Source organism: Rhinolophus sinicus, chromosome 11, assembly GCF_057876585.1.
Source record: "Rhinolophus sinicus isolate RSI-liver-muscle chromosome 11, RSI-T2T, whole genome shotgun sequence".
NCBI lineage: Eukaryota > Metazoa > Chordata > Mammalia > Chiroptera > Rhinolophidae > Rhinolophus > Rhinolophus sinicus.
Window position 1 is genome coordinate 334040 of NC_142511.1, and position 24196 is coordinate 358235.

The window sequence follows — 24196 nt, forward strand, 5'->3', positions numbered from 1 at the left end:
TTCACAGGCTCTCTGGCTCCTGACTCTTCTGCTTTCTCTCCGGGTGATGGCATACCTCTCCCCTCCCAGCACAACACCTGTTTAGGATAGCATTTGTGGTGACCCAGCAATTTGTCCCCACCCCTCTGGGCATTGCCCTAGAGAGCAGCATGCCCGGGTGTGACCTAGTTGTGACCTTGTCTTGTCCCTGACAGGTTGTGGGAGACTAGTCACCCTCAGCCTGGAATGATTGTTGAGAGAAAGTAGTCTGGGCCTGAGCTGGGTCAAATTGGAAGCAAGTCAGTGCTCTCTTCATTAACATGTAGGGTCATGAGCAGGAAGAGCTGGTTAGAGCAGAAAGAGCTCTTAAAGCACGTCTGGTTTTCGTCAAAGAACCAACAAATAAGTCAACGGAATACAAACAAAAAAAAGCAAAGGTAACACAAGGGAGGAAGCACTGTCTTCAACAGATGGTGCTGGAGACACTGGACACCCACATGCACGCACAGAAAAACGACTCACCGACCTCACACCCCTCACAAAAATTAACTCAAAATGGATCATAGACTCAAATGTAAAACACAAAACTACGAAAGTCCTAGAAGACAACAAGGGAGAAAAATCTATGTGATGATGGCTTTTGGCATACAACACCAAAAGGATGAGTCGTGAAAGAAATAACTGATAAGCTGGACTTTGTTAAAATTAAAAACTTCTGCTCTACAAACGGCACTGTCAAGAACGTGAGAAGACAGGCTACAGACTGGGAGAAAATATGTGCAAATGTCATGTCTGAGAAAGGTTGTCCTGTTCAAACCCCTGACTTTGCTGAGGTCCAGAGAAGCAGTGTGCCCAGGACCACACGATGGCAAAGTGGGGTCTAAAGGCACATGTGTAGGTGTCTGTCGTAGACAAGTGAAGAAAGAAGATGTCTTACACACATACAACACAAGGTTACGCAGCAGTAAAAAAGAATGAAATCTTGTCATTTGCGACAACGTGGATGGACCTAGCGGGCTTTATGCTGAGTGATGTAAGTCAGACGGAAAAAGACAGATACAATATGGTTTCACTTACATGTGAAAACAAACAAAAAAATATACCAACCAAACCAAACCAAACCAAAACAGACTCATAGAAACAGAAATCAAAGGGATGGTTGTCAGAAGGGAAGGGGTTAGGGCTGGGCAAACAAAGGGGAAGGGGCCTCTAGTCAATAATGTGGTAAGTGTGCATGGTGACAGATGGGTGACAGGTAGGTGATGGATGGGTACTAGACTTAGTGGGGTGATCACACTGTAAGGTATAAAAATGTCAAATCACTGCATTATATACCTGAAACTAATGTAACTAATATAATATTGTGTACCAACTATACTTAAATTAAATTAAAAAAAAAATAATAAAATACATAACTAAGTAAGTAACCTAACCTAGGTCCTCAGAGATAAATGGCCCCTTGTTGTCTAAGCCCCTCCGTTGGACATGGATCTTTGCTTCTTGAGAAATAGCCCTTCTCTCGTATTATTTCTTTCTCCTCTCATCAGAATTCTTCTGCACTCTCCAGTTCTGAAAAAGAGTGATTGGTGAACAAATTCACACTCTGAAGTTAATGTCCGTGTGGCCTAGAGTGTTTGCATTTCTCAATGGTTGTTGAAGATGAGGATGCTTGAACGCAGAGCTATGGATTCCCAGAGGCAGTTTCCAGGCTGGCCTGGTGAGCGGCAAGTAGAGGGCGAGAGTCCTCAGCCAGAACTTCCTCTGTCCTTTCTCCTTCTTCCCCTCTGTGGTTGGTTTCCCCCCAAACTTCCTCCTTCTTCGGGGTCAGCAGTTGATTGTAGTGTAGGCGGTAGGCTCAGTTCTTGAGGAAGTGGCTGCAAGGAGGAAATCCTAGAGAGGACTGATAGCGCAATCACGGGAATCATTGAGATGGGACGATGCTCAGCGTATCAGGAGGAAGGGAAACAAAAGCCAGCCCAGAAGAAAGCACACGGCAGCACCTGTGGGTCAGAAGCTGGACTCAGTGTCTAGAGGTGGAGCCGCTCCGCTGCCCTCCCCAATGGGTCCATAAACACCAGTCCCCATGGGAGCAGTGGGCTAGATTGTTCCAGTCTTTAATGATAATAAAGACTACATGTGGATGCCAGGTTGTGTTGAGCATTGTTAAAAAAAAAGACAGCAGGCCCAAAATGGAGTCCCCTGTGCTAAGCCCCACGTCACCAAACCCAGACTTAATTACAGTCTTGGCTGTCTCAGAAATGGGATCTGACACCAGCCCATCTGGAATCGCCTGAGGAACACTAGCAGGGCTCTGCCGTCCTTTCAGGGAAAGCGGCCTTGGCATGGCACTCTTACTGGCCTCATGTAGCTTCCGTGTCCCCACTCCCTTCTGCCTAGAAGTCTCCTTGTGCACAGATCCCCGGAGCTCCGGTCTGGCTGCTGGATGGGAGGCTGCCCGATTCCTGAATCACTGAATACAGCCAATGAGATCTTTCAGATTTCCTCAGCTCGTTTTGTTCTTAACAGCACTACTCGTGAGTTTCGTCATTTGATCTTCACACAACGCTATGGGCTGAGTGCTGATGTAGTCACCACCTTACGATGAGGCCGCAAAGCTTATGTAGGAAGAGGAAAACATCCAAGATGGTAGAGTGGGTCAGGGCAGAGGCCGTTGGCGGGACTTCACCTCCGAACTCCATGGGCACTTCTGATGTTTGAATCATTTATCTCTTTGCTATTTCCCAATGTTTACATTTTAAATCAAGCCGTCCCTTTCAAAGAATTCTCCTGTTCATGGGCATGTTTGGGTTTTGCATAAATAGTGTGCCCTGTGTGTGTAACCATTTTCTTGTAGAAACATGTCCTTGTATCTTACTCTAGTTTACTCTTTGTTTAGACTTTTCCCAGCTGTGATGGGAAGGAGACACTCCCAGCTCTGTTTTGGTTTTGCAGGGAGGACAAATATTTTCCCTCTACCCGTCTAGGGTCTTGGCAGAGACCCCTCCCCCCCAATAGAAGACAAATTGAAAAATAAACAGTTTCAATAACATGTATTCCTGGGGGAAACCCAGGAAAACTGGGTGGCTCCACCAGTGGCCAAAGCTCTCACCTTAAATACTATCTCCAGCTAAAGACAAAAGAAAGGGTGTTTTTTTTTGGGGGGGGTCCAGTTTCGGGGGATTATCAGGAAAAGCACAGTAAAGGGTGAGACTGTTAGGCAAATTGACATCTGTGCTGTCTCCAAAGACAAGAGCTTGTGATTTAGACGCCTCCTTCTCACGCTGGTACAGAAAGGAAGGCCTTACACATGGAGATTTCCCTTATACAAAAGTGAGCCTCACAGAAAGGAAACTGCTGCTTGGTTTTCAGAGCTTCTCCTGTGTCTGCTGTTTCTTAAAAATAATCAGCTCAAAATAATCGTTATGCGAAAGAGGAATATTTTGGGATGGCGTAGTCTGCTCCCCTTCTCAGCCAATCACAAACAGCCAACTAGACTTTTCCAAAGAGTGCCAATGCTTACGGCAGAGGCAGAGCCGATGACACGGTTTCCGTTTGCTTCCCTTCTCCCCACAGAAGTCTTTCCCAGGCTTCTGCAGCTGGAGGGCTCCGAACTAATTCCGGTCTGGCATCGCTCTATTGCAATTCATTTTGTTCGAACTCTGAAAACTTGTAACAGACCTCGATTCAGCTTCACTTTCTTAATGTGCAAATGAGGATGCCATAATTTACCTTCTGCCGTTGTTAGAGGTACTGCATGTAAAATGCCTCGTCAGAGTACGCATTTGTGTGCTTACACAGTAACTATTAATTAACTGTATGTTGCTCTAGGCTTGTGCTTTGTCACATGACTGAAGAAGTAAGGAATGGTGTGATGTCTTTTATTCAAGTACCAGTCACCTGTGGACTGGAGGGTACAGTGCCTCGCAGGCAGGGAACCTTCTTCCCCGGGGACTTGGGGCAAGAGCGAGCTTTACAGAACCGGAAGGGGCAGCTGGGACGGAGGCAGGACTGGCCGGGAGGGGCCTCCCTGGTAAGGCCAGCAGGTCCTGTTTTCTAGGGCCAGGTGAGCTGACTAAGGCCGAGTGACAACTGGGCTTGGGTACATCAGGACCCTGACAGGTGCGTCCAGTAAGTGCAGGCTGTGACGTGCGCCCAGCCCTGGGGCTACCTCCACTCTGTGGGTCCTGATTTACTGTCTGAATTAACTTTATCACCCTCCCCTCCCTTTGATCCAAATGTAAGGTCTAAGCACCACTCTGGGCCTTCTTCTTGTTGCTGTTGGAGTTGGGCTGGATCTCCGACTGGAAAACACGGGTCAGGGCAGCGAGGTCTTGGTCCCTTAGTTGACTGTTCTAGGCAAAGGGAGGTCACTTGTCTGGGACATCATTTGTCGGGTCCCCAGCAGCTGCACATGAGCACTGAAAGCATCTGAGAGTGCAACGCACCAGGGAGACCGCGGAATGGCTGAGCAGGATGACACCAGTGTCCGGAGGGCACGTCACACACAGCCACGGTCCCCACGACCCAAACTGACAGATCACATAATCCAAGAAAGACAGACTCGGGCTCCGTGGCCTGATGTGCTGGGTGCCGACCCCTGAAGGGCTCATCCGAGGGCAGCAGGGGTCACCACAGACTTTTCCCTACTCAGCAACGGGACTGACCTCAGCCAGGGAGTCTAGGGACTGTTGGGGGCACCTCTTGCTTTCTTTAGTCCCAGCCAAGGGAGCAGGGAACTGCCAAAGGAAGTGAGTAGTGAGGTTGAGTCTCCACTGCAGGCCAAGAGCTGCACCCAGCGTGAACCTGGTGTGGCTGTGGGCAGTTGGAGACGTGAATACGTAGCTCAGACGCCAGCTCCCCACCACTCCGTCTGTAGTCAGACACTAGCTGCCCACACCCGAGGGGCACTGGTCCTGCACAGGTGTAGGCCAACCCAGGCTGTGCCACCCAAACAACTGTCCTGTGCTGGAGGCTACTGGCCTAGGGGTGTAGGGTGGTCAGCCATGGCTCAGAACTGGGGGGTGACAGCCTGGAGCTCAGGAAGACGTAAGGGCCTGGCGGCTATACAGGCAGTACGTTCTGCGTCCTCTTGTTAGTGGGCTGGAGGCAGGGGGCTGACTTGCAGGGTTGGAGTGATGGCTGGCACGGCAGGGAGGGGCTTCCTTTGGTCCTGAGAAATGGAGGCTCTGGAAATCAGGGAGACGTTTGTGACAGGCAGAACTGCAGGGCCCTCAGCACCATGACCCAGCAGGGTCTTCGGTGGCAAAACCAGTCAGTGGACAGGCTTCCTCCTTTGCACGAGCCTCAGAAATAAAGATGGTCGTATTCTGTCTCCAAGCAGCAGAAAGAGAAAGGAGGAACGGCGAAGCAGGTGCACGACGGGAAGGAGCCAGGATTTGTGCTGCAAGGTCATGTGCGGAAGCCGCCTACTTCATGGTACCAGCAGCTTCGCCTGCTCAGCTTGACTTTGAGGTCTCCTTTGTTTGTAGGGGACCAGATGTCAGTGGAGCCTTCATCAGCTGTGACAGTGTGAATCCAAGGCTCCACACCTTGTAATTTGACACCTGTGACAGTGGTTGGGAGTTCTCCCCAGGGTCCTTTCCATGAGTCTCAATTTTGCAGAAGCACCAGAATAAAGCAATAACTGTCTGTCAATGACAAAAGACTTAAAAATGACCACAGATAAAGATCTGGCCTTCTCACCTAAAAACCCATAAGGGCTGGAGGTAGATTGGGGCCGGTAGTAAAAACCTGCAGCCAAGGGGTGGGAGCTGTCGAGGCTTTTGAAGATCACAGGTTTTAATGTCATTTCCTTGTACCACAGTGTGCTTCCTGAGAGGGCATTTGCAAAAGAGGCCCCAGGAGAAGGTCCCAAGAGGGGTGCCAGAAGGCCCCAGTTCTGGGGGTGCTCAGGATATGGACAGAAAGCAAGAGGAAGAAATTAGCGTTTGCTGGATACCCATGCCATATGAGGTGCTTTGCTGGCATACAAAAGCCCCAGGGCCATTGGCAAACCGAGGGGACGTTTGCTGATGTTGAGACATTTTAATTTTCACAGCTAGTGGGTGCCCCTGGCATGAGAGGCCAGCGGTGCTGCCAAGCGTCTGACATGTACAGGACAGGTCCTCACAGCAGGACTTATTAGGCCCCAAATGTCAGTGGTACTGAGGCTGAGAAATCCTGCTTGAAAGGTATGCATGCTGGTCTTCACTGATACGGACCAGGGGCCCCGACTCTGCTCTTTCTTCCGCCATCGAGCTGAGAACAGGGCAGGAATGAGGGGCAGAGCTAGAGAAGCAGGTCATGAGTGAACGAGGGGGGGGAACTGAGAAGGAGTGTGGCCGTCCTCCTGCCAGCAGACACACCTCCTCGTCTCTGGTCCACACCCAAACGGGAGTCAGGGACCCTAACAGAGGCCACCACCTGCTGCCGGGGGCACTCCCAGGGTCCGGACCCAGCAGCTGGAGCTGACCGTCCCGCCCCCACCCTCTCTGGAGAGATAGAGTGGGGCTCAGAGCTGCGTGTGGGTGACTGTCCCCTCTTCTCTTCCTCGCAGGCCGAGCCCAGCTGTGGCCCCAGAGGAAGAGCAGGAAGTTGTTCCTCAGTTTATAAAATTTTGGTGAATTTGGAGTCCGGCTGGGTCAGATTCATTCTGGGAAGGCCAAGTCTTCAGGGAGGGGCAGTTCAGAGGAAAGCGGGTGGAGGGCGGAGCCCGTGATAAAAAGACGCTGCTTCTCACTTCCCCTTTTGGGCTCCAGACTTGGTCTGCCCTCTGGGGTACAACTGTCCAGCGTCCAGAGAAGCCCGTGCTTGCCGTGCTGGTGCTGTCGGAGGCCAGGGTGATGGGGGCCCCCTCATTGAGACACCGGGCTGACCACATGTCCTGCCATCCTTTGGGCCACATGCTGCTGTGGACAGCTCTCCTGTTTGTGGGTGAGTCACGGTCCCCAGGAGGGACAGAGGAAGAGGAACAAAGCCAGGCGTGCTTTCCTGATTCAGCTATGTCACCTGGGTTGGGGCTGAGCTTGGGTGAGCTAGTAGGTAGCGTGCAAAGCATGTCAAAAAAACCTGGAGGGTAACGGTAGGCTGAGGGAGACCAAACTCGGACACCCCTGCTGGCCTTGGCAAATAGTGAAATTGGCAGGGTTGGGGGTTTTCAGTGTCTCTTGCTGAATCCTACTAGGCACCAAGGTCCTTGCCACTCTGCCACCCGCACATGAGAATATGCTCTGAGGAAGGTGCCATGATCTGGACTTGGGTGGCCAGGCTGTTTTCTTTCCTTAGAGGTCTGTGTTTCACAGGGAGCGAATGTTAGGCCGGAGGCTAGCACTGTCTGGGGGTGTGTGTGGGGGGGGCAAACAGGGGGCAGTGACTCTTCTCTGCACCCCTGAATCCACTCCGGGCAGCAAAAGCCTCTTCTCCTGCCCTGGGGAGAAGCAGAGAGGGCCTGGGTTTCCCAGGTATGCGTGGCTCAGAGAATGTGCCACCTGGGCAATTCTGGAACCACCAAGTGTGGGACCAAGACATGGTGTGTGTTTGCTCACACCGCATAGCTACGGGCATAGGTCAGGGCGAAAGCCAGGGTCCTGGGCCAGGACGGATGGCTTACCATGTTGTCAGCTGGGGCCTGGGCCCGAGGCTGATGGTGCTGGTTGCAGGAACGGTCCAGGGCAGGTCACCGAGGGGAGCCCTGGGGCCACGACTGACTCCCAAGCTCACATGGACCTCAGGACGGCCCAGAGGAAGACATGCAGTACCACCCCCACCAGGTTACATGCATGACTGACAGTCAAACCTGGTCAACGCTGGGTGGTGTGGACGGGGCTGCAGGAGAGGAAGCCAGCAGCCCGCGAGCAGATAGGCCATCTCACTGTTCTCTCGGGGACGCGCAGGCCTGCAGAGGCGGCCAGCCCCTCTGCCTCTGCCAATGGTGCTCCCAGGGTGCCAGCCACTGGGCAGGGCTGCCACGCAGACTGGGCACTTTCTTTCATTGGCCCCTTTGCTACGCCACCAAGGCTATGCCCCATCTCTTCCATTCCCATCTGGGCCACCATGTTTGGCTGTTCGTCACTAGATGACTCAGTTCTGACATAGCCTGTGTCTTCTTCCCCGAATCCAGGCTGCACCCTGAGGTCATGACATCTTCGGGCCGTGGCTGAGTCACTGGCCCTCATGCGTGGCTCGGGGCCGTGCCTTCGCCCACTAAAGAAAGCTCCAGGTCTCCCCCACTGGCCTGCCCCTGTGGGTCTCCCCTGCAGCAGGCGCTGTGGGCACTGCCCCTTCTGCTTCCACAGGCACCACAAGTGCCTGGCTGAAGCTTTAAGTAAATGCCGTGTGCGGGCGCCTCTGTGGGACACGAGAGCTGCCACACGGCTGCCGTCTCCCTCCCCACACTCATGACTGTTTGTCGAATGAATACACGATCTCTGGCTTCTCCCCACCTTCTCATCTCTTCTGATCGCTTGTCCTCCTCAGTCTCTCTTCTTTGCCCAGCCTCCTGCCTCGCTGTCGCCCTTGCCGGGCCTGCACCCTCTGCTGTGCAGCTGTCACTTCTGTGTCAGTGACTTCCAAAGCCACCCCTCTCGCTGTGTCAAGTACAGTTTCATATTTCCACCTGCTGCTCGGACACCCCAGGTGGGTTCACCAGCTCAGGAAAAAAAAGCCATTCAAGACCCAACTTATTACTTCCCGCGAGCAGATGCTCTCCTCCTGCTAACGTCTCTGCCTGTGTGCACACACTGACCTTCCTAATCACCCACTTATGTCACCCCCACACCTCCTCACGTGCCGGTCCTCGGTTCTCTCGCTTAGATTTTTCTCGTGCCTGCGTCTTCCTCTGCTGCCTACCGTCAGCACCCTGTCAGGGCCCCTTATCTCCCTCCGAGACTCAGGGATTGTTTCCGGAACATGGGCGAATAAAAGTTGTTGTGGGTCCTGCCCTCTTGGAGCTTCCATTCTGCAGAGAGAGAGAAACAATGAACGAACAAACACAAAAGCATAAATATAAACCGCAAAGGGCTACGAAGAGAAAACAGGATACTCTGATAAGAAATGTTGCCGCGGAGCCGAGAGAGCAGCCTACTTAAACAGGAGGATATGGAAAGTTTCCTGAGGAAGTGACATCTAAGCTGAGACCTTAGGCGCCACAAGGACTTGGCCCCTGGAACATACAAAGGAAGCAGGTTTCCAGAGAGGGCCAGCACACAAAGCCCCACATTTGTGGGATTTAAGGAGGGCTGGTTTTACTGGAGCTCAGTGAGTGGATAAGAGGGCTCGAGACAGATGGGGCTGGAAAGGTGAGCAGGCCCCGTGCCAGCCGTTGTCTTGTCAACACGCGTATTTACATTTTAAGAGCAAAGGAGGGGTGGCCAGTTAGTTAGAGCGCGGTGCTCTTAACAACAAGGCTACCGGTTCGATCCCCACATGAGCCACTGTGAGCTGCGCCCTCCACAACTAGATTGGAACAACTACTTGACTTGGAGCTGATGGGTCCTGGAAAAACATTTAAAATAAATAAAAATTTAACAACAATAAAAAAAGGAGCAAAGGAAGCCACCAAGGGCTGGTGAGCAGGGAGTGATGTTATCTAATTTGGTATTTTCAAAGTAAGTCTAGCTTCTCTGTGGGAGACTGACTGTGGGCAGCACAAAAGAAGTGGGGAGACAAGTTAGGAGGCGGGAGGAAGCTGGCCGTGACCCAAGCTAGAATGGTGGCCATGGCCATGGACAGAAGTCGGTGAGCCAAGATCTACTGTTGTGAAGGGGGCTGGGGTTCGGGAGAGAGAAAGAGAAAGAGAGAGGAATAAAAGGTGGGTTGGCTTCCAGGCCCCAGAAACGGGGCGATGGTGAAGAGACACTTACTGGGAGGACGGGGACAGATGTGTCCACCTGACAGGTTTTGATGTTCGGGAAGGCAGAGAGTGAAAGCTACTGGGAGGACCAGTACAGGAAACAAATGGAGAAATCTGGTATGAAACGGGGAGGAGAAATAATTTTGGAATTATACGTGGAGTCAAGCGAGAGTTTTTCTTTTTATGAAAAATCCTGGAGTATTTTATGTGGGTGGGAAAGATCCAGCTGCGAAGGAGAAACTGGTGATGCCGGACAGAAGGGGAATGACAGAGGGTGACAGGGACGGCCCAGGACAGAACATGAGCACAAGCAGGAGACACCATCCCCGGTGAAAAGCCACAGAGGGAGCCGTAGAGATGACAGCTTACGGGGAAGACGTGAGAGTTCCACGAAGCAGGAAGGAAGGCATGGCCTTTACATGCGAGGGGCTGGCGGCCAGGGCAGGGAGTGTGGGGAGTGAGGAGACATGAGTGTCACTCCCCAGACAAGGCAGCAGGAGCGTTTACTAGAGAAATGTGTCAGAATGACAGCTCAGTATCCTTCAGGGACACCAACCCGCCTGCCCACGCGGTCGTTTCAGTAACACGTGGCTGAACAAGTGAAGGTGTGGACAATATGGGTGACTTAATGGGGACGGAGAAGGGCCAGGGAGTCAGGAGGCTTTGCTAGGAGGGCATGATTTGTAGAGTCAGCGTCGTTGCCTGCCAGCTCTGGACTCATTTTGCTCTCTCCCTACAGCTCCTGGTGCCGGGACACCTGGTAAGTGGCCCCATCCTCTCCGTCCCCCAGCTGCCCTCTGCCTCTGCTCCCAGCGCCGTGCCTGGGGCTGGTCCAACCCCAAGCTCCCAGGTAGAGCCAGGAAGGACAGTTGCCCCCACGGGGGGCCTGGCTCCCTGCCCCTCTGCCCTCCCTCCCAGGGACGCAGGATGGGCACCTTGGTACAGAGGTGCTCCCACATTTCTGTCCTGTTACGCTGGCTGACGTGTGGCCGTGTCGCAGTTGTTGTCACAGAAGAGAAGGCTGCCCCTTCTGTCTGTCAGTCTCCTTCCTCTCCCTACACGCAGTCAGTTTTCCCCAAAAAGAGCCCAGTTATAGTCTTGGCTGCGTGGAAATTGCTGGTCTGCTCTGCTGCCCCCACGTGTCGGTGGGTCTTCTGCTGGGCCTGTATGTGAGCGCCTCGGGCCAGGCAGACACAGAAGGAGGTGGCGGCTTCCCCCTGGCCCTCTGGCCTCCACTCCAGGGCAGCGGGGCGGGGATTCTCCGGGGCCCTGAGCCCAGGCCCCTGCTCGCCCGCCCGCCAGCCTTTCTCCCCCTTTGTTTCATTCTCCTTGGGCGTCACAGGGGCTCCTCTGTGCTTGGTGCGAGGACAGGCCCGTGCTGGGGGATGAAGGGGAGGGACGCAGTCAGGAGGGACCTGCCTTCAGGCCTCACAGCTCCACTGCCTGCCTTCTTCCACTAGTGTCCAAGTGCCTCAGTTCACAGGGGAGGAAAATGAGAGCCCCGAGTGGGGTGTGCGTGTGGGGGGGCCTGCATCCGGCGCCCTCAGTGAGAGCACGTTCCTCCTAGGGTGTGTGCTTCGTCCGACCCCTTTCCACGACCTCTTTCCTGTCCTTCTGAGGGGTCGTCAAATGCCCTAGGGGACTTGGTACCTGGGTCCTGGGGGGTGTTATGTGGAAGAGGAATCGCCCTCAGTGACAAACAGTTCTGGGGCCTGGGGTGGGGGCCCTTTCCTCATGCTGCCTGTGCCGTCTGCCCCTCAGCAACTCTCCCGAAGGCGGTGCTCAGCCTCCAGCCCCCGTGGATCAACCTGCTCCAGGAGGACAACGTGACTCTGAGCTGCCAGGGGCCCCAGGCCCCTGGGAACAGCCCCACCCGCTGGTTCCACAACGGGAACCCCATCCCGGCCCAGGTCCAGCCCAGCTACCACCTCCAGGTCAGCAGCAGTGACAGTGGGAACTACAGCTGCCAGACGGACCAGACCAGCCTCAGTGACCCCGTGCATCTGGACGTGGTTTCCGGTCAGTGGAGCAAGGCCCCGGGAGGCGTGAGGGGGCGAGGAGAGATGCCAGCTGCTGACATGGCCAGGCTTTCAGGGAAGGGGTGGCCGTTCGCTGGGAAGCACGGCTGTGAGCTGTTTGAAGTGGTTGTTTCCCTTTTCACCCCTGCACCTCTTTCTGCGTGGGGTGGGGTGGCAGTGCCTTGGTGTATGTTGGGCTGTTTTGCCTCAGTCCTCATTGAGCAAGAAGGTGGTGCCAAGGCCACAAACAGGCCGCCTGGTGTGAGAGAAGCAGAAGGAAACTGTGGCTTTTATGGCATGAATGGAACACAGCAGAGTTCTAGCCCTAGTACTTGCTGTCTGTAGAAACCCGTGAGCTCCGTCTGTCTCAGTCCCCTGCTCAGTGGGGTACCCAAGCCTTCTCGGCACACAGGTCCGTGAGTGGCAGCACTTCACTGCCCCCACCCTCTAGCAACTTCAATCAAAAGCTTTGCATTTCCAGTCCTGACACAGGGCAGGGCTCAAAAGTGTTTGCTGATGTCACAAAGCTCCTGAGAAAAGCTACGATGTGATGGTGCTGCCAGTGTTTCTCCACTCGGTGCCCTTCCCTCAGCTGATGCCCAAAACTTCCTCGGAAGTTCCGGGTGGGCCAGGTGGGTGTGCACCCCCTCACCCAGCAGGAAGTGACAGGCCTCGAGGGAAGGCCTGCTGTCCCTGCCACTCGGCAAGGGGAGGAGGTGTGGGGACGCCTGGTGATGGACGGACGGACAAATACTTGAGATGGATGCCTCCCTGGAGGACTTGGGTCAGAGCCCCAGCCTTGGTGCCCGGGGCCCCCGTCACGGAGACTGGGAGCCAACAGAATTGTGGCTCCCCTGATGGAGTCCCCAAGGCAGGGGCAGCTGGCTTGTCACTGAGGACAGCGGGCAAGGTGGCTTCTGAGGTGGCACTTTCCCCGCTTGCGCTCCAGCAGCAGCTGAGGTCGCGGACCACCAGCTCATCAGCCGGGGCCAGAGTGAGACACAATTCAGGGTCTTGGGACCGCCACCTCCCCACCCCAACCAGCCCCAGGCCTGCCTGGATCTACAGACCCCGGGCGGGAATGCCTCAGCCTCCCGTTCACCCCGATGCCTGCCAGACGGTGGCCACAGTCCAGCGGGATGTGCCAGCTGCTTGGGGTCCTGGACGCAGAGCAGACAGAGCAGGTGCAGAACTTGGCCGCGAGGGGCCACAGGCCTCAGCGCAAGGCTCCACATAGAGCCCCTTCCCCTGCCTTCAGTCCCCTGTCACTGGACAGGCCATGGCCGTGCCTCTGGTTTCCTCTGGGGCCTCCATCAGCCCTGCAACCTGAGTCAAGCTGAAGGCACAGTGGGACCGCACCCCAGGCTCCATGAGTCCGGCTGGAGGTGGCCTACGCCCAGGCATTTGGGTCAGTTGCCGTCCTCAGGAGCCGCTGCTCTTGGGAGCTGGCCCAGGAGAGCTGGAGCCCCGGCCTGCGGCCCACAGCAACCGTGACAGCAACCCTGAGCCAGAGCAGCCTGTCCGAGGCACAAGGCAGAAGCCGATGGGAACGGCTGCAAGGTGTGCCCGTGACCCTGCCATAGACCCTCATTATCTCTGCCACCCACACAGGTCCCATTTCCAGACTCAGCACCAGTCACCACCTGAGGAGAAACAGGTGGGGATCAGTAGCAGCAGCGTCCCGTCCAGGGACAGTGCCAGCACCGCCGGGCCCAGCATGGCATGTAGCTCGCTGCCCCTCTGTCAGCAGCCAGGTCCCTGCTGCCTCTGCACTGGCCAGCAAACCCCAACGTTGACTGTCAGACGTGAGGCTGAGTCCCAAGAGGAGACACGGTGTCTCCACCCGGGTGCATCCTGCTGAGGGGTCTCCAGGGGCTGGAGGACAGTGGTCTTGGGGAGAAAGCTGGCCCAGGCACTGGCGGGCAGCTAACAGCCGAGCTCCTCCCCTATGACAGCAATGGTGTCCAGAGAAGTGGGTGACTCAGAGCCCCACAGGCTACGGTGATGGCCCAACTGCCACCCACGTCACTGAGGGCCTTGGTGCACAGGAAGTCAGCAGAACCGGAGATGGGGAAGCCGCCGCAGACCGGGCTCTGGCAGAGCTGAGTGAGAATCAGTCAGGGGGCCTTCGGGCGAGGGTAGCGTGTGCCAAGTGGACAGAAGGCGCGTGTCCTGCTAGGGGGGCGGTGGGCCCTGCACAGCAGTGAGCCCTGCACAGCAGTGAGCCCTGCACAGCAGTGAGCCCTGCACAGCAGTGAGCAGAGAGGCTCTGCTTCATGAGCGGCACTAGGAGCGTGATGTGAGCTGGAGCTGCCATTTCTGGCTGAAGAGGAAATGGTGCAGAGCCATTCAAGAAGCCACTGTGCCCATTCACCACCACAGCTGACATCACCGGTGTCCAGACCAGGGCTGCCACCGGGATGATAGGATCCCAGCCAGCATTCAGAGAGCGCCGGGTGTGATGGAGCCCTATCTCCTGGGACACAGAGACCCTGGGGACCCTCCACATGGCCCCGCCTACAGCAGGGTCCCGCTGCACCACCCTGCGTCTCCTGGGAAGCCCAGCCCAAAAAGTGGGGACATGCGGGAGTTCACTGCTTCTCTCTGGGTTTCCCGGAGACGACAGAGGACCTTTGTTCCCAGGGGGTTGATGGAAAGGCCCTTTGATTACTGAGAGAAGGACATCTCATGAGTGCCATGAACCTGCAGCTGGGCCCTGCCCCCAAGGTCTGCACCAAGACAAGCGTCCTCAAGGAGCCCTTGGCTGGCCCTCGGCACAGACCAGCCTCAGGCCGACCCTCCCACTGTCCGTATTCTCACCTGGCACCAGCAGAGACTCTGCAGGGCACAGAGGTGCTCCAGTGAAGTCTGTCTCTGCAGAGCCGTCCCCCAGAGGGACAGGGATGAGAAGTGACAGAATGAGTTGCTGATGCTACATGGTGACAGCTTAGACAGTTTCTTGGGGCTCTACTCCATTTTAAGAAATCTACAGTTCTCAGCATCCCCACCTATAATCCAGTCTTCCTGAAAGAGGCAGTCTGGAGAACCAGGACCACTCAGCCTTCCCCTGGACTGGGGTGTCCGGCCAGGGTCACCCTTCTCCAGGAGGAGAAACGTGCAGGGTGGGAAGGCCAGGGCCAGGTGACGTAGGTGTTCTAGTTTTGTGACACCAGTGGCAGGATCGGGTGATCCCCACTGCTCCCTCTGGATTGTCCCATGGTGGCTGGGGCCGACTCTTCTCTTTGTTGTCACTCACCCCCTTGGTGCTGAGCCCTCCACCTGCCTTCTGGGCAGGCTCACGCTGCTGGCCTGGGTCTGCTGTGCTGCCAGTGTCTGTGTGGCCGCATGTGGCTCTTGCCAAGTCTCTGTTGTCTCCTACCTGCTTTCCAGTCCCTAGTCTGCTCTGTCCCAGAGCTTCAGGACAGAGGTGCATGGCTGAGGCCAGGAGTCTACCCACCTGAGGCTCTATTCCTCAACAACAAAAATGTTAAATATTTTTTCTTCCTCAGTAAAAGGATGAAAGTTGGGGGGAAATTATACAGCAGACTAGTGACCGCCCGCCGTGGCACTGCTGCTCTCAGACAAAGACCCCTCTGAAGAGCGTTCCACATTCCTCACATTTATCAAATGAGTTGATATTTGTTGGGTGTCCGTGGCTTTCTACTGTCCCCAAAGACACGTGTCTCCTGTCAGACTGTATCCTCCTTCCTCCCCCAGGGGAGGGACTGCACTGGGGTCTCTTGTGACCTTCCCGCAGAGGCCTGTGGGGCAGGACGCGGCTGCAGCCACCTCCTCCCAGGACAGGAAAGAGAAGACCAGCACATCCTGAGCACCTACTGTGTGCCAGGAACTACTGTGCGTGGTATGTCTATGTCCATCTTCACAGATGAGGACACCGAGGCCCAGGAGAGTCACATGACTGCCCCTGACTCCAGAGTTCACGGACGGGCACCAGAATAGAGGCCAGGCCCATCTGGTTCCAGACTCAAGCTCTTCCCTCCACACCTCGTGCCCCAGCCATCAGGATGGTCTGGGTCCGAGTCGACTCACCTCCCGGGTCCTGTGCTCCCTTTGTCTTTCAGACTGGCTGCTGCTCCAGACCCCTCGCCTGGTGTTCCAGGCCGGCGAGTCCATCAAGCTGAGGTGCCACAGCTGGAGGAACAGGCCTCTGCACAAGATCACCTTCTACCATAATGGAAAATCCAAGATGTTTTCCTACCAGAATTCCAGCTTCTCCATCCCACAAGCCAACGCCAGCCACAGTGGCGATTACCACTGCTTGGGAATCATAGGGCGCACGCAACACATGTCACAGCCTGTGACTATCACCATCCAAGGTGGGGTCACTGTCCATGTGGAAGGAGGGGAGGAGAGGGATGGACAGTCAGGACCAAGGTCATTGGACCCACATGACCACCTGCAAAGGGCCACAGCAGCAGAACTGGCCATAGGGAGGAGAGACTGGCTGGGGGGCAGAAGTGGGGGCCAGAGCTCAGAGCTCTCAGCTTCCAGATTCAGAGACTGTGGTGTCCTGTTAAGATGCAGGCCCCTCCCCCAGGGCAGTGGCGATCGCACCTCCCTCTTTGGTGCAGGCTCCCTAAGCTCCTGGACCTTCCTGAGAACTGACGTTCTCCTCGTGTCTTCTTAGTTGTCATGTCGGTGCTGCCCATTTGCTCTCCAAAGCGTGGCCTGGGCTGGACAGCTCAAGGCAGTGGTGGTGCATGGTGTTGCACGGTGGTGCTTCCTGGTATGGGGGCTTCAGGCCCCCCCATATCCCTGAGGAACTCTCCCCTCTGTTCTGCACTCAGTAGCACACCTGAGATCAGTGCAGAGACCTGGGGTGGGGGACAGTGTGTGGTGCCCCTGTGTGTGGCCCAGACACAACAGCTCCAGGGGCTGTGCTCTGGGCGATTGGCTGGGGAGGGAGCGGTCAGGGGGCGCCTGCCCATCCTGAGGTCTGTGTTCCTCAGGGCCCAGCTCTGGCAACACTTTCCTGGTGATGCTCGTGGTGTTTGTGATGGTCGGCATCGCTTCTGTGGCAGCCATCACGGCCATGGTGGTCTGCTTCCGCCGGCGGCTACGGCATAGTTCAGGTTTGTGCTTCCTCTTGGTCCCTCTTGTTCTCTGCTTCTCCCTGACCAAGGCCCTAACCCCAAGCATTGCCAGAACCCGTATCTTTGGGCTAGAGAATCCTGACGTTCAGATGTGGCCCCGTGTTTTATTTCTTCATTCATGTTCATTCATTCATTCAACAAGGTTTGAACAGACTCGCGTATGTGTCGCACGAGCACTGTGCTACACTCTGGGTGACACAGGAGTTGAGTCTGGGCCCTCAAAGAGCGCACAGCATGGTAGGGAAGACAGAATGCGAGTCCATCATCATCATCAGAGGGGCTGGAGCAGTGACAGAGGCGAAGGCCCTGGGTGCAGACGAGCCTGCATAGCCACGTGGCTGGGCGCTACAGAAACTTTCACGGGAGGCAGTGTGGTATGTGACTGCAGGCACCGGTGCTGGCCCGGACTGCCACGTGCCACCTCAGTTCCACAGCTCACCGCTGTGTGACCTTTGGTCAGTCACTCGACTTCTCTGTGCCTCAGTTTCTCCATCTGCAAAAGAGGGCATGAGCAGAAGCTGCCTGACAGATGGTCCTGATGAATGAGGCGGAAGCTCTCACAGCGGCATGTAAGGGTGGGGTGTTATCCCCACGGAGAGCATCAGCCAGGCAGAGAGGACTGGGGGGCCTTCCAGGCATGGAGCCATGGAGATGAGGCGTGGCGTGGCCAGGATGGGGCTTGGAGGAGCCGTGAGGAGGGTGCTGTTGAAGTCATGTATTGAGAGGCAGAAAAAAGGATAGACGGGCAGGGGCCAGGTCGTCTTCGCTGCGGACCAGTGGAAGACGTAGGCCCCTTGTCCCTCTCTTTCCCCCAGCACCCAGTGCGGGGGCGACCACTGACTGGGCAGTCAGGAAGCGAGGAGCTTCAGTTCTGGGAACCGGTTTATGGCTAATGAGTGCAGAGAACTGAGAGGGGGAAGGCCCTAGAAATCCAATAAGCATATCGTCCCAACACATCGCCCTGAAAAGCACTAGGGCCACCCTGACACGGAGTCACCACTCAGGAGGAACAAGCACTGCTAACACCTCCCCAAGCACTAACACCTCCCGTCGGTCAGGTCACAGCCAGGACCCCAGTTCCCAAAGAGCAACTGCAGTGACTCAGAGAGACGGGAACGTGGTGCTTTTCAAAGGCAGAGGGGGCCTCAGAAGACCAATGGAGTGGCCTCTGAGAGTCCAGTGTCCCACAGTTGGCGTAGGGACGCCTGTGTCTCTAGACCAGCCTGTTTACGGTCTGGGGCAGTTCCCTGGGCAAGAGAGCTGGCACTGGGGAGGGGAAGGGTCTGTGTTGGTTCTAGGGCGATCCTGTCTCCGGTCCTCGGCCCCGAGGACTCAGGCCTCACCCCATAATCCTACTAACCCCCTGTGTGCCCCTCCTGACCCTCCCAGGAAGCCCTGAACGCAGGGAAAAGGGACAGGCCGCACCTGAGAAACCAGGTGAGTGTGGCCCCTGGGGGGGCTACCGCTGCGTCTGCTCACGGAATGGCTTGTGTGGGTTCAGCTGGGGGCACAGGAGAGGGAGGAGGGCAGGGGCTCAAATCGCTTGGTCAGCTCTGAGGCTCACTCCTGGGCCTGAAGAGGACGTCTCTGGAGACGGGGAGAAGAGGGACCCCTGTGCCGGGTAGAGCAGGGAGGGCTGTGTCCAGGTTTCTGGGACCAGGGCTGCTGGGGGCATTTCCAGAGCAGGAAATGAGAGACATTTGGGTCTTTCTGTGGGGCGTTGGCAGAGCTGGCACAGGACAGAGGCTAGAAGTTGTAAGATGGAGGCAAATAGGATTGAGGGGGAAGATTGTAAGAGGAAAGAAGGAGGCCGAGGGGAAAACCCTGGGTCACTGGACTCTGGCTGTGTGCAGTGACGCCGAGGGGGTCGGGCTCGGCTCTCAGGGACACGGGAAGTCCTGGGGTCTGGAGGCACGAGTGGGCTTTGTGGGCAAAGCCGGGTTCCAGGCTTATTGCGTGTGGGCCTGGCCCGTGCTCTGTCACCCTTGTGCGGGGGGAGCTTTAACAAGTCCTTCCCCCTCGGGGGTTCGGCCGCTCACTGAGGAAATGAGCCCTGAGCCCCTGCAGGTCTGACACGAGTCAGTGACATCCTGCTCTGGCCAGGTGGGAGTGTGGGAGGAGCAGGAGTGTCCCAGGCGACTCCCTGACTAGTTAGAGCCAGAGCATGAAGGACCCGGAATGTTCTCCAGCCGGTCTCCCAGGCAGCAGAGCAGGGCAGGAGAAGAGGCCCTCAGGGGCCTCTGACGGTGGGGGTGACTCAGAGCTGAGCAACAGATTTGAGAGCTTGAGCACGTGGCGCTGTATGGCTGCACTTGGAGCAGGGCGGCCCTGTATCCCTGGGCCAGACCAAGTGGGGGGGGGACTGGGCCCGAGTCCACACGGGCCAGCCCAGGTCTGGAAAGAAACCCACATGCCGCAGGACCAGCCACTCCGGTGTTTGGTTCTGTCTCCATTGGCCTAAATACACTTCGCAGCCAGGACGGGGCTGAGGCTCGCGGGAAGGCATAGCCGCCCGCCCGCGGGGGGTGGCAGGGGGGGGGGCGGTTAGAAAGAGCAGTGAGGATGGGCTTGTGCCAAGGCATAGCCGCCCGCCCGCGGGGGGTGGCAGGGGGGGGGCGGTTAGAAAGAGCAGTGAGGATGGGCTTGTGCCGGAAGGTGGAGCCTGGAAAAAGGGTGCTTGGCACAGGGGAGAGCACACATGCTGGGTGTGTCGCCTCAGACCCCTGCCCTCCCCGCACGGCACGCACTGAGGCTGCTTCCCGCTGGCAAAGCCTGAGGGAAGTCACCAGAAAAGGACTCGCTCAATCGCTTTCTTTTTAATGTCATCGCGGAAACAGCTTCTTCCAAGTTCCAACAAAGATGCACTTGCCCCAGCCACAGTGCGCGTGGCCCTCAGGGTTCTCTGGTGAATTCTGTGGCTGCAAAACTCCAGACCTGCCCTCAAGCTGACACTGAGCAACCCTCCCCACCCCCCATCCCAGGAGCCACCTGCTTCACTGCTGGGAAAACTCAGCTGTCCCTGAAAAGCAAAAACTAAAGCATGGGGCCCAAATGGCTGCCATGTGGCCAGTGGGGCCCAGACTGGGGCTCCAGAGTGGGGTGGGCCATGCATTCACTCATTGGGTTTGGGCTTTGCTGGCGTTGGGTTTGGGCTTTGCTGGCGTTGGGTTTGGGCTTTGCTTGGCAGCTGCCACCTTGGCAGTAGGCGCCAGCAGTAGTGCCCCAGCTGACCTGTTCTTTTGCCCATAGCCAACGTCACTAATGCTGAAGAGGCTGCCGAAAAGGAGGTGAGCCACTGCCATCCCCGACTCAATCACTCGCTCCTCCCCCACCGGCCCCTCCCCCTCCATCACCTGCCCCTCCCCCACCATTGCCTGCCCCTCCCTCAGCCCCCCTCCCCGCTTCCTGTCCAGGGATCCAAGCTGCCTCTCTCTCCGCAGGAGAACACAATCACCTACTCACTCCTGCTGCATCCAGAGGCTCAGGAGCAAGATCCGGAGCCCAATGATTACCAGAACATGTAGCCAGCCTCCCCACCCTCACCTGGACGACTGCGACATGCAGGGCAGCCAGAGGGGCCAGGCTGCCCTCCGGGAGGGGGAGGAGGAGGCTGCGGTGCTTCCAAAGGACGAGGACTCGTCCACACTGATCCCTGTACATCCTGAGGCCCCCTGTCCTGACAGTGCACACGACGCGTCCCAGGTGACTGGCGGGCTGACCCCTGGGCCTCAGCACTTCTCACCATCAAGCCTCCACTGTCACATCCTGATTCCTCTGTAGCCGCACAGGAAATGCTCACGTTACAGGTCGCACAAGAAAAATTGTGTAAATAGACGTGATTGCAGAAATGCTGCAGCCCACTAACCCTTCCCGTTACAGTGGCTGTTTCAGGGGGCGGGCTCTGCTGCTCTTTTCTGTCTTCACCTTTCGTGTACAGACCATGTGTTGCTTTTATAATAAAACTCTGTGATGACAACATTCCCACTATGTCTTAAGGCTCTGTTGCTGGAATGTAGGCTGGTTTGGGGGCTGTTTCTCGTCAGTGGTAAGGTTCTTGGGAAGGTAATGGAGGGAAGCAGATGGGGAGGGAAGGTGGGCTTGTAGGGTGAGTCCCTCTGCCTGAAATTTGCATCCTTCTTTCCTTGCCTTCTCCCCCCCTCCCGCCCCCACAAATAAAACCATCACTTTGTTTTGCAACTCCTGTTCTCAGGAAACCTGTTTCAGGTGTGTCCTCAGTGGAGAGTGCTGATGTCCTGCCGCTCAGTTCTCCTGTCGGTGGCCAGAAGGATATGTGGCCTCAGAGAAGCCGTCCCAGCAGGTTAGACTCATGACTGACAGCTTCCTGGAGGGTTCATGGGTGCCCTTGGAGAGGCCTCTTTTCCGGGACCCTAATACGGCTTCTGGGTACAACATTGTTGCATCCAGGATTTAGCTGCTGCCCTGGCTGGGTAGTCTCCCTGGCTGTCTATGGTATGTTTCATATTTACTCCACACATACTGTTACAATAATGAACAACAGTAATTACAGTGGCCAGGTTACTGGGGGCCTTGCTTTATGCTAAACTCTGTTTTAGAATTAGAGAATTTAAGACTATTAGCCATTTCTATTTCTGCTTTTGTGACTTTCCCGTTCACATTCTCTTGGCCATTTTTCTGGTAACAGTGTATATATCCTTTTATTTATAAATTACATAGTGACAACCTATTTTCTTTGATTCATATGTAAATTTTTTACTGCACTGATGTTTTTTATAAAATTAAAATACAGGTAAATGAAAAAGATAATTAAGATCACCTATATACCCACAAACCAGAAAGAATCAATGCTACCATTTAAAGGATGTCAGTCCATGTTCCTGCCTCGAGCAGCACGTGTTAAGGATACATAGTTTTAGAATTGGATCACATTATATTTTCACATGTCCATAAATACACATAGGCAAGAATTCATGCTCATTGTAAGCACATAAGCTCAAACAATGCAGAAATAGAAAGAGTAAAGATGAAATTCCCCTTTGTCCTTACCCCCCAGTCCTGTTCCCCTTTCTGTGGATAACTGGGGTTGAACATGTAATATGTAATTCTGGATTGGGGGGATGTGCATCTAATACATGGTTATAGTTTTCTAAGACTGTAAATGGGGCCGTGCTGCACCTATGCTTGTGCAGGCCGCTTATTTTGATGAAGAGCGTATTGGGGAGCGCATTCCTTGGAAATGTTTTCTTTTTGAGGATTGTATAGTATTCCAGAGTATAAGCACAATATACCATATTTTATTTAACCAACATTTTCAATGTTTCCAGTATTCATTGTAATCCACACTGTGAGGCTGTAACAAACTACATTGTTGGATGATATTTTGGACTGCATGCATGAGTATTTCTGCAGCATCAATGCCTAGAGTAGAGCCACGGGCTCAAAGGATATTCTCATCTTCTCTTTGAAACAGCAGTTCACACATCCTCCCAAAGTACGTTAGGGCACTGACCCCCGCCAGTGTTGGGCGTTTTTCACTCCTGCCAGTCTGATTATCATGGACTGTCCCTACCTGTGAGCTCCCCCTGATCCTGCCACAGAGCCCCGTTTGGCTTTGGCAGAAGAGCTCTACCCCCCTCTTAGTTGTGTGGGCAGGCGGCCCATCTTTACCCTGATCAGAGGAGAGCTGCACCCCAGGCTGGGCCGGGCGGCCGCTGTTCCTGGGGAGTCGCCTCTTGAGGAGAGTGACACTGTGACAGCAGGCACAGCCCCTCCATCCTAAAGGCCCTGCCCAGATGACACCAGCGTCCTCCCTTCCTGAACACCCCGTTTCTTGTAGCTTCTCCCCCTTAGTGAGCATTAGTGAGTTTAGATTTGGTAGAAACATCCTGGACTAGCGTATGGGCTTGAGGCCTCTGTGAGGATCGCTCTCTAACAAACACGTTTTCTGCCGTTATTGGTCTGACCAGGCTTTGCTCTTTCTTTTGGAGTCAATTTGGAAAAACTTGACTTTCCTAGGAAAGCAGCCATTTTATCAGCATGCAGTTGGACGCTGTATTCTCTTCTAGTTTTTTGGTGATAATTTATGTGTCTGTCCTTACGTCCCCCCTCTCAAACCCGGCTCTTAGGTTTTCTTTTATCAGTTAGGGAGACTTTTACTGGAAATAACAGGAAGTCATGATTCAAATGTGCTTAAACTATAAGGAAATGTATTATCTCGCGTAACAAAAAGTCCAGAGACAGGGTGTCTCCAGCAGGTCAGGTCACTGGTCCACTGCTCTGAACTTCTCTGGGCACTGCCCTCAGGTGGTGGGAAGATGGTGACAGCACTTCTACACATCATGCCCAGACATCTAAAGAAAGAAGGGGGGGCCGGCCCGAGGGCTCAGGTGATTGGAGCGCTGTGCTCTTAATACCGAGGTCGCTGGTTCGATTCCGTGAGATGTGTCTCTTTCTTAAGAGTGAGGAAACCCTTCTCTCGTATCGTTGGTCAGCTCTGCCATAGCTTACTCAGCTCTGTTGGTCCGAGTGCAGTGATCATTGGGGGGCCAGCCACCTTCATCACCACATTTATCTTAATCAGACCTGACAAAGCTTTGTCGGTGTTGTTAGTCTTGTCACAGCTTTTGACTCCATGATCAAGTCTTTGCCTCTGTTTGTCTGCTAACGTATTCTCTCTTCTGCTTTATTGAGACTTACTACGTTATGCATTTATTTCTAAACTTCTGTTTTTAAACAAATTCACAAAAGGATACTTTTCATGACGCATGAGACTTGGGGGTTAGTGGTGGAGGCCATCGGAATGCGTCTCTTTTGCTCCGTCTCTTGAGGGCTGGCCAACCCTTGTGTTCCTCTTCTGGGGCCACTGGGTCTCGTCACCTCAGCTGCAAGGCTCACTGCCTCAGTGCCTCCCCCACACTCGCACTCACCCGCCCTGGATTCCCTGGGGCCTCCTGCACAAACACACAGCCTCTCAGATGATGGAAAATTTATTCTAAGTGCTTATTTTAGATCGAGAAACGCCTGCCCTCTCCGGCCACGCCCCATGCTTGTCTGCTTTGATCTGAGGTTTTGTGCAGTGGGGGGGTCGCACCAGCCCTCCCTGTCCTCCAGCAGCTCTGCCTCCCCCATTCCCGACGGCTCGTCTCATCCCCACATAACCACTGGGGGTCTGGTGGTGCGATGATGGGAGGGCAGAGAGGCTGGCCCCCGTGACAAGGGAGCCAAATCAGCAGCTGACATACAGAGGCAGGGACAGT

At 55.1% G+C, this 24196-nt stretch overlaps 1 protein-coding gene across 1 annotated transcript; it reads left to right on the forward strand.

The window, feature by feature from the left end:
• The first annotated feature begins 6710 nt into the window (after nt 1–6710).
• On the forward strand, nt 6711–20939 carry LOC109435241 (low affinity immunoglobulin gamma Fc region receptor II-b-like). Its single transcript, XM_019712985.3, has 8 exons — nt 6711–6912; nt 10569–10589; nt 11591–11848; nt 15930–16184; nt 16818–16940; nt 18351–18398; nt 20211–20248; nt 20402–20939. Exons 1-8 carry the CDS (start codon nt 6822–6824, stop codon nt 20483–20485), a joined length of 918 nt encoding a protein of 305 aa, XP_019568544.2. The 5' UTR covers nt 6711–6821; the 3' UTR covers nt 20486–20939.
• Nucleotides 20940–24196: the final 3257 nt, after the last annotated feature.

Bases quoted from the DNA above. Each gene is read 5' to 3' on its own strand.
- LOC109435241 (XM_019712985.3), top strand. From the start codon at position 6,822: ATGGGGGCCCCCTCATTGAGACACCGGGCTGACCACATGTCCTGCCAT. The intron at 6,913-10,568 runs GTGAGTCACGGT...CTCTCCCTACAG, and splicing joins GACAGCTCTCCTGTTTGTGG to CTCCTGGTGCCGGGACACCT. The intron at 18,399-20,210 runs GTGAGTGTGGCC...TTTTGCCCATAG, and splicing joins GGCCGCACCTGAGAAACCAG to CCAACGTCACTAATGCTGAA.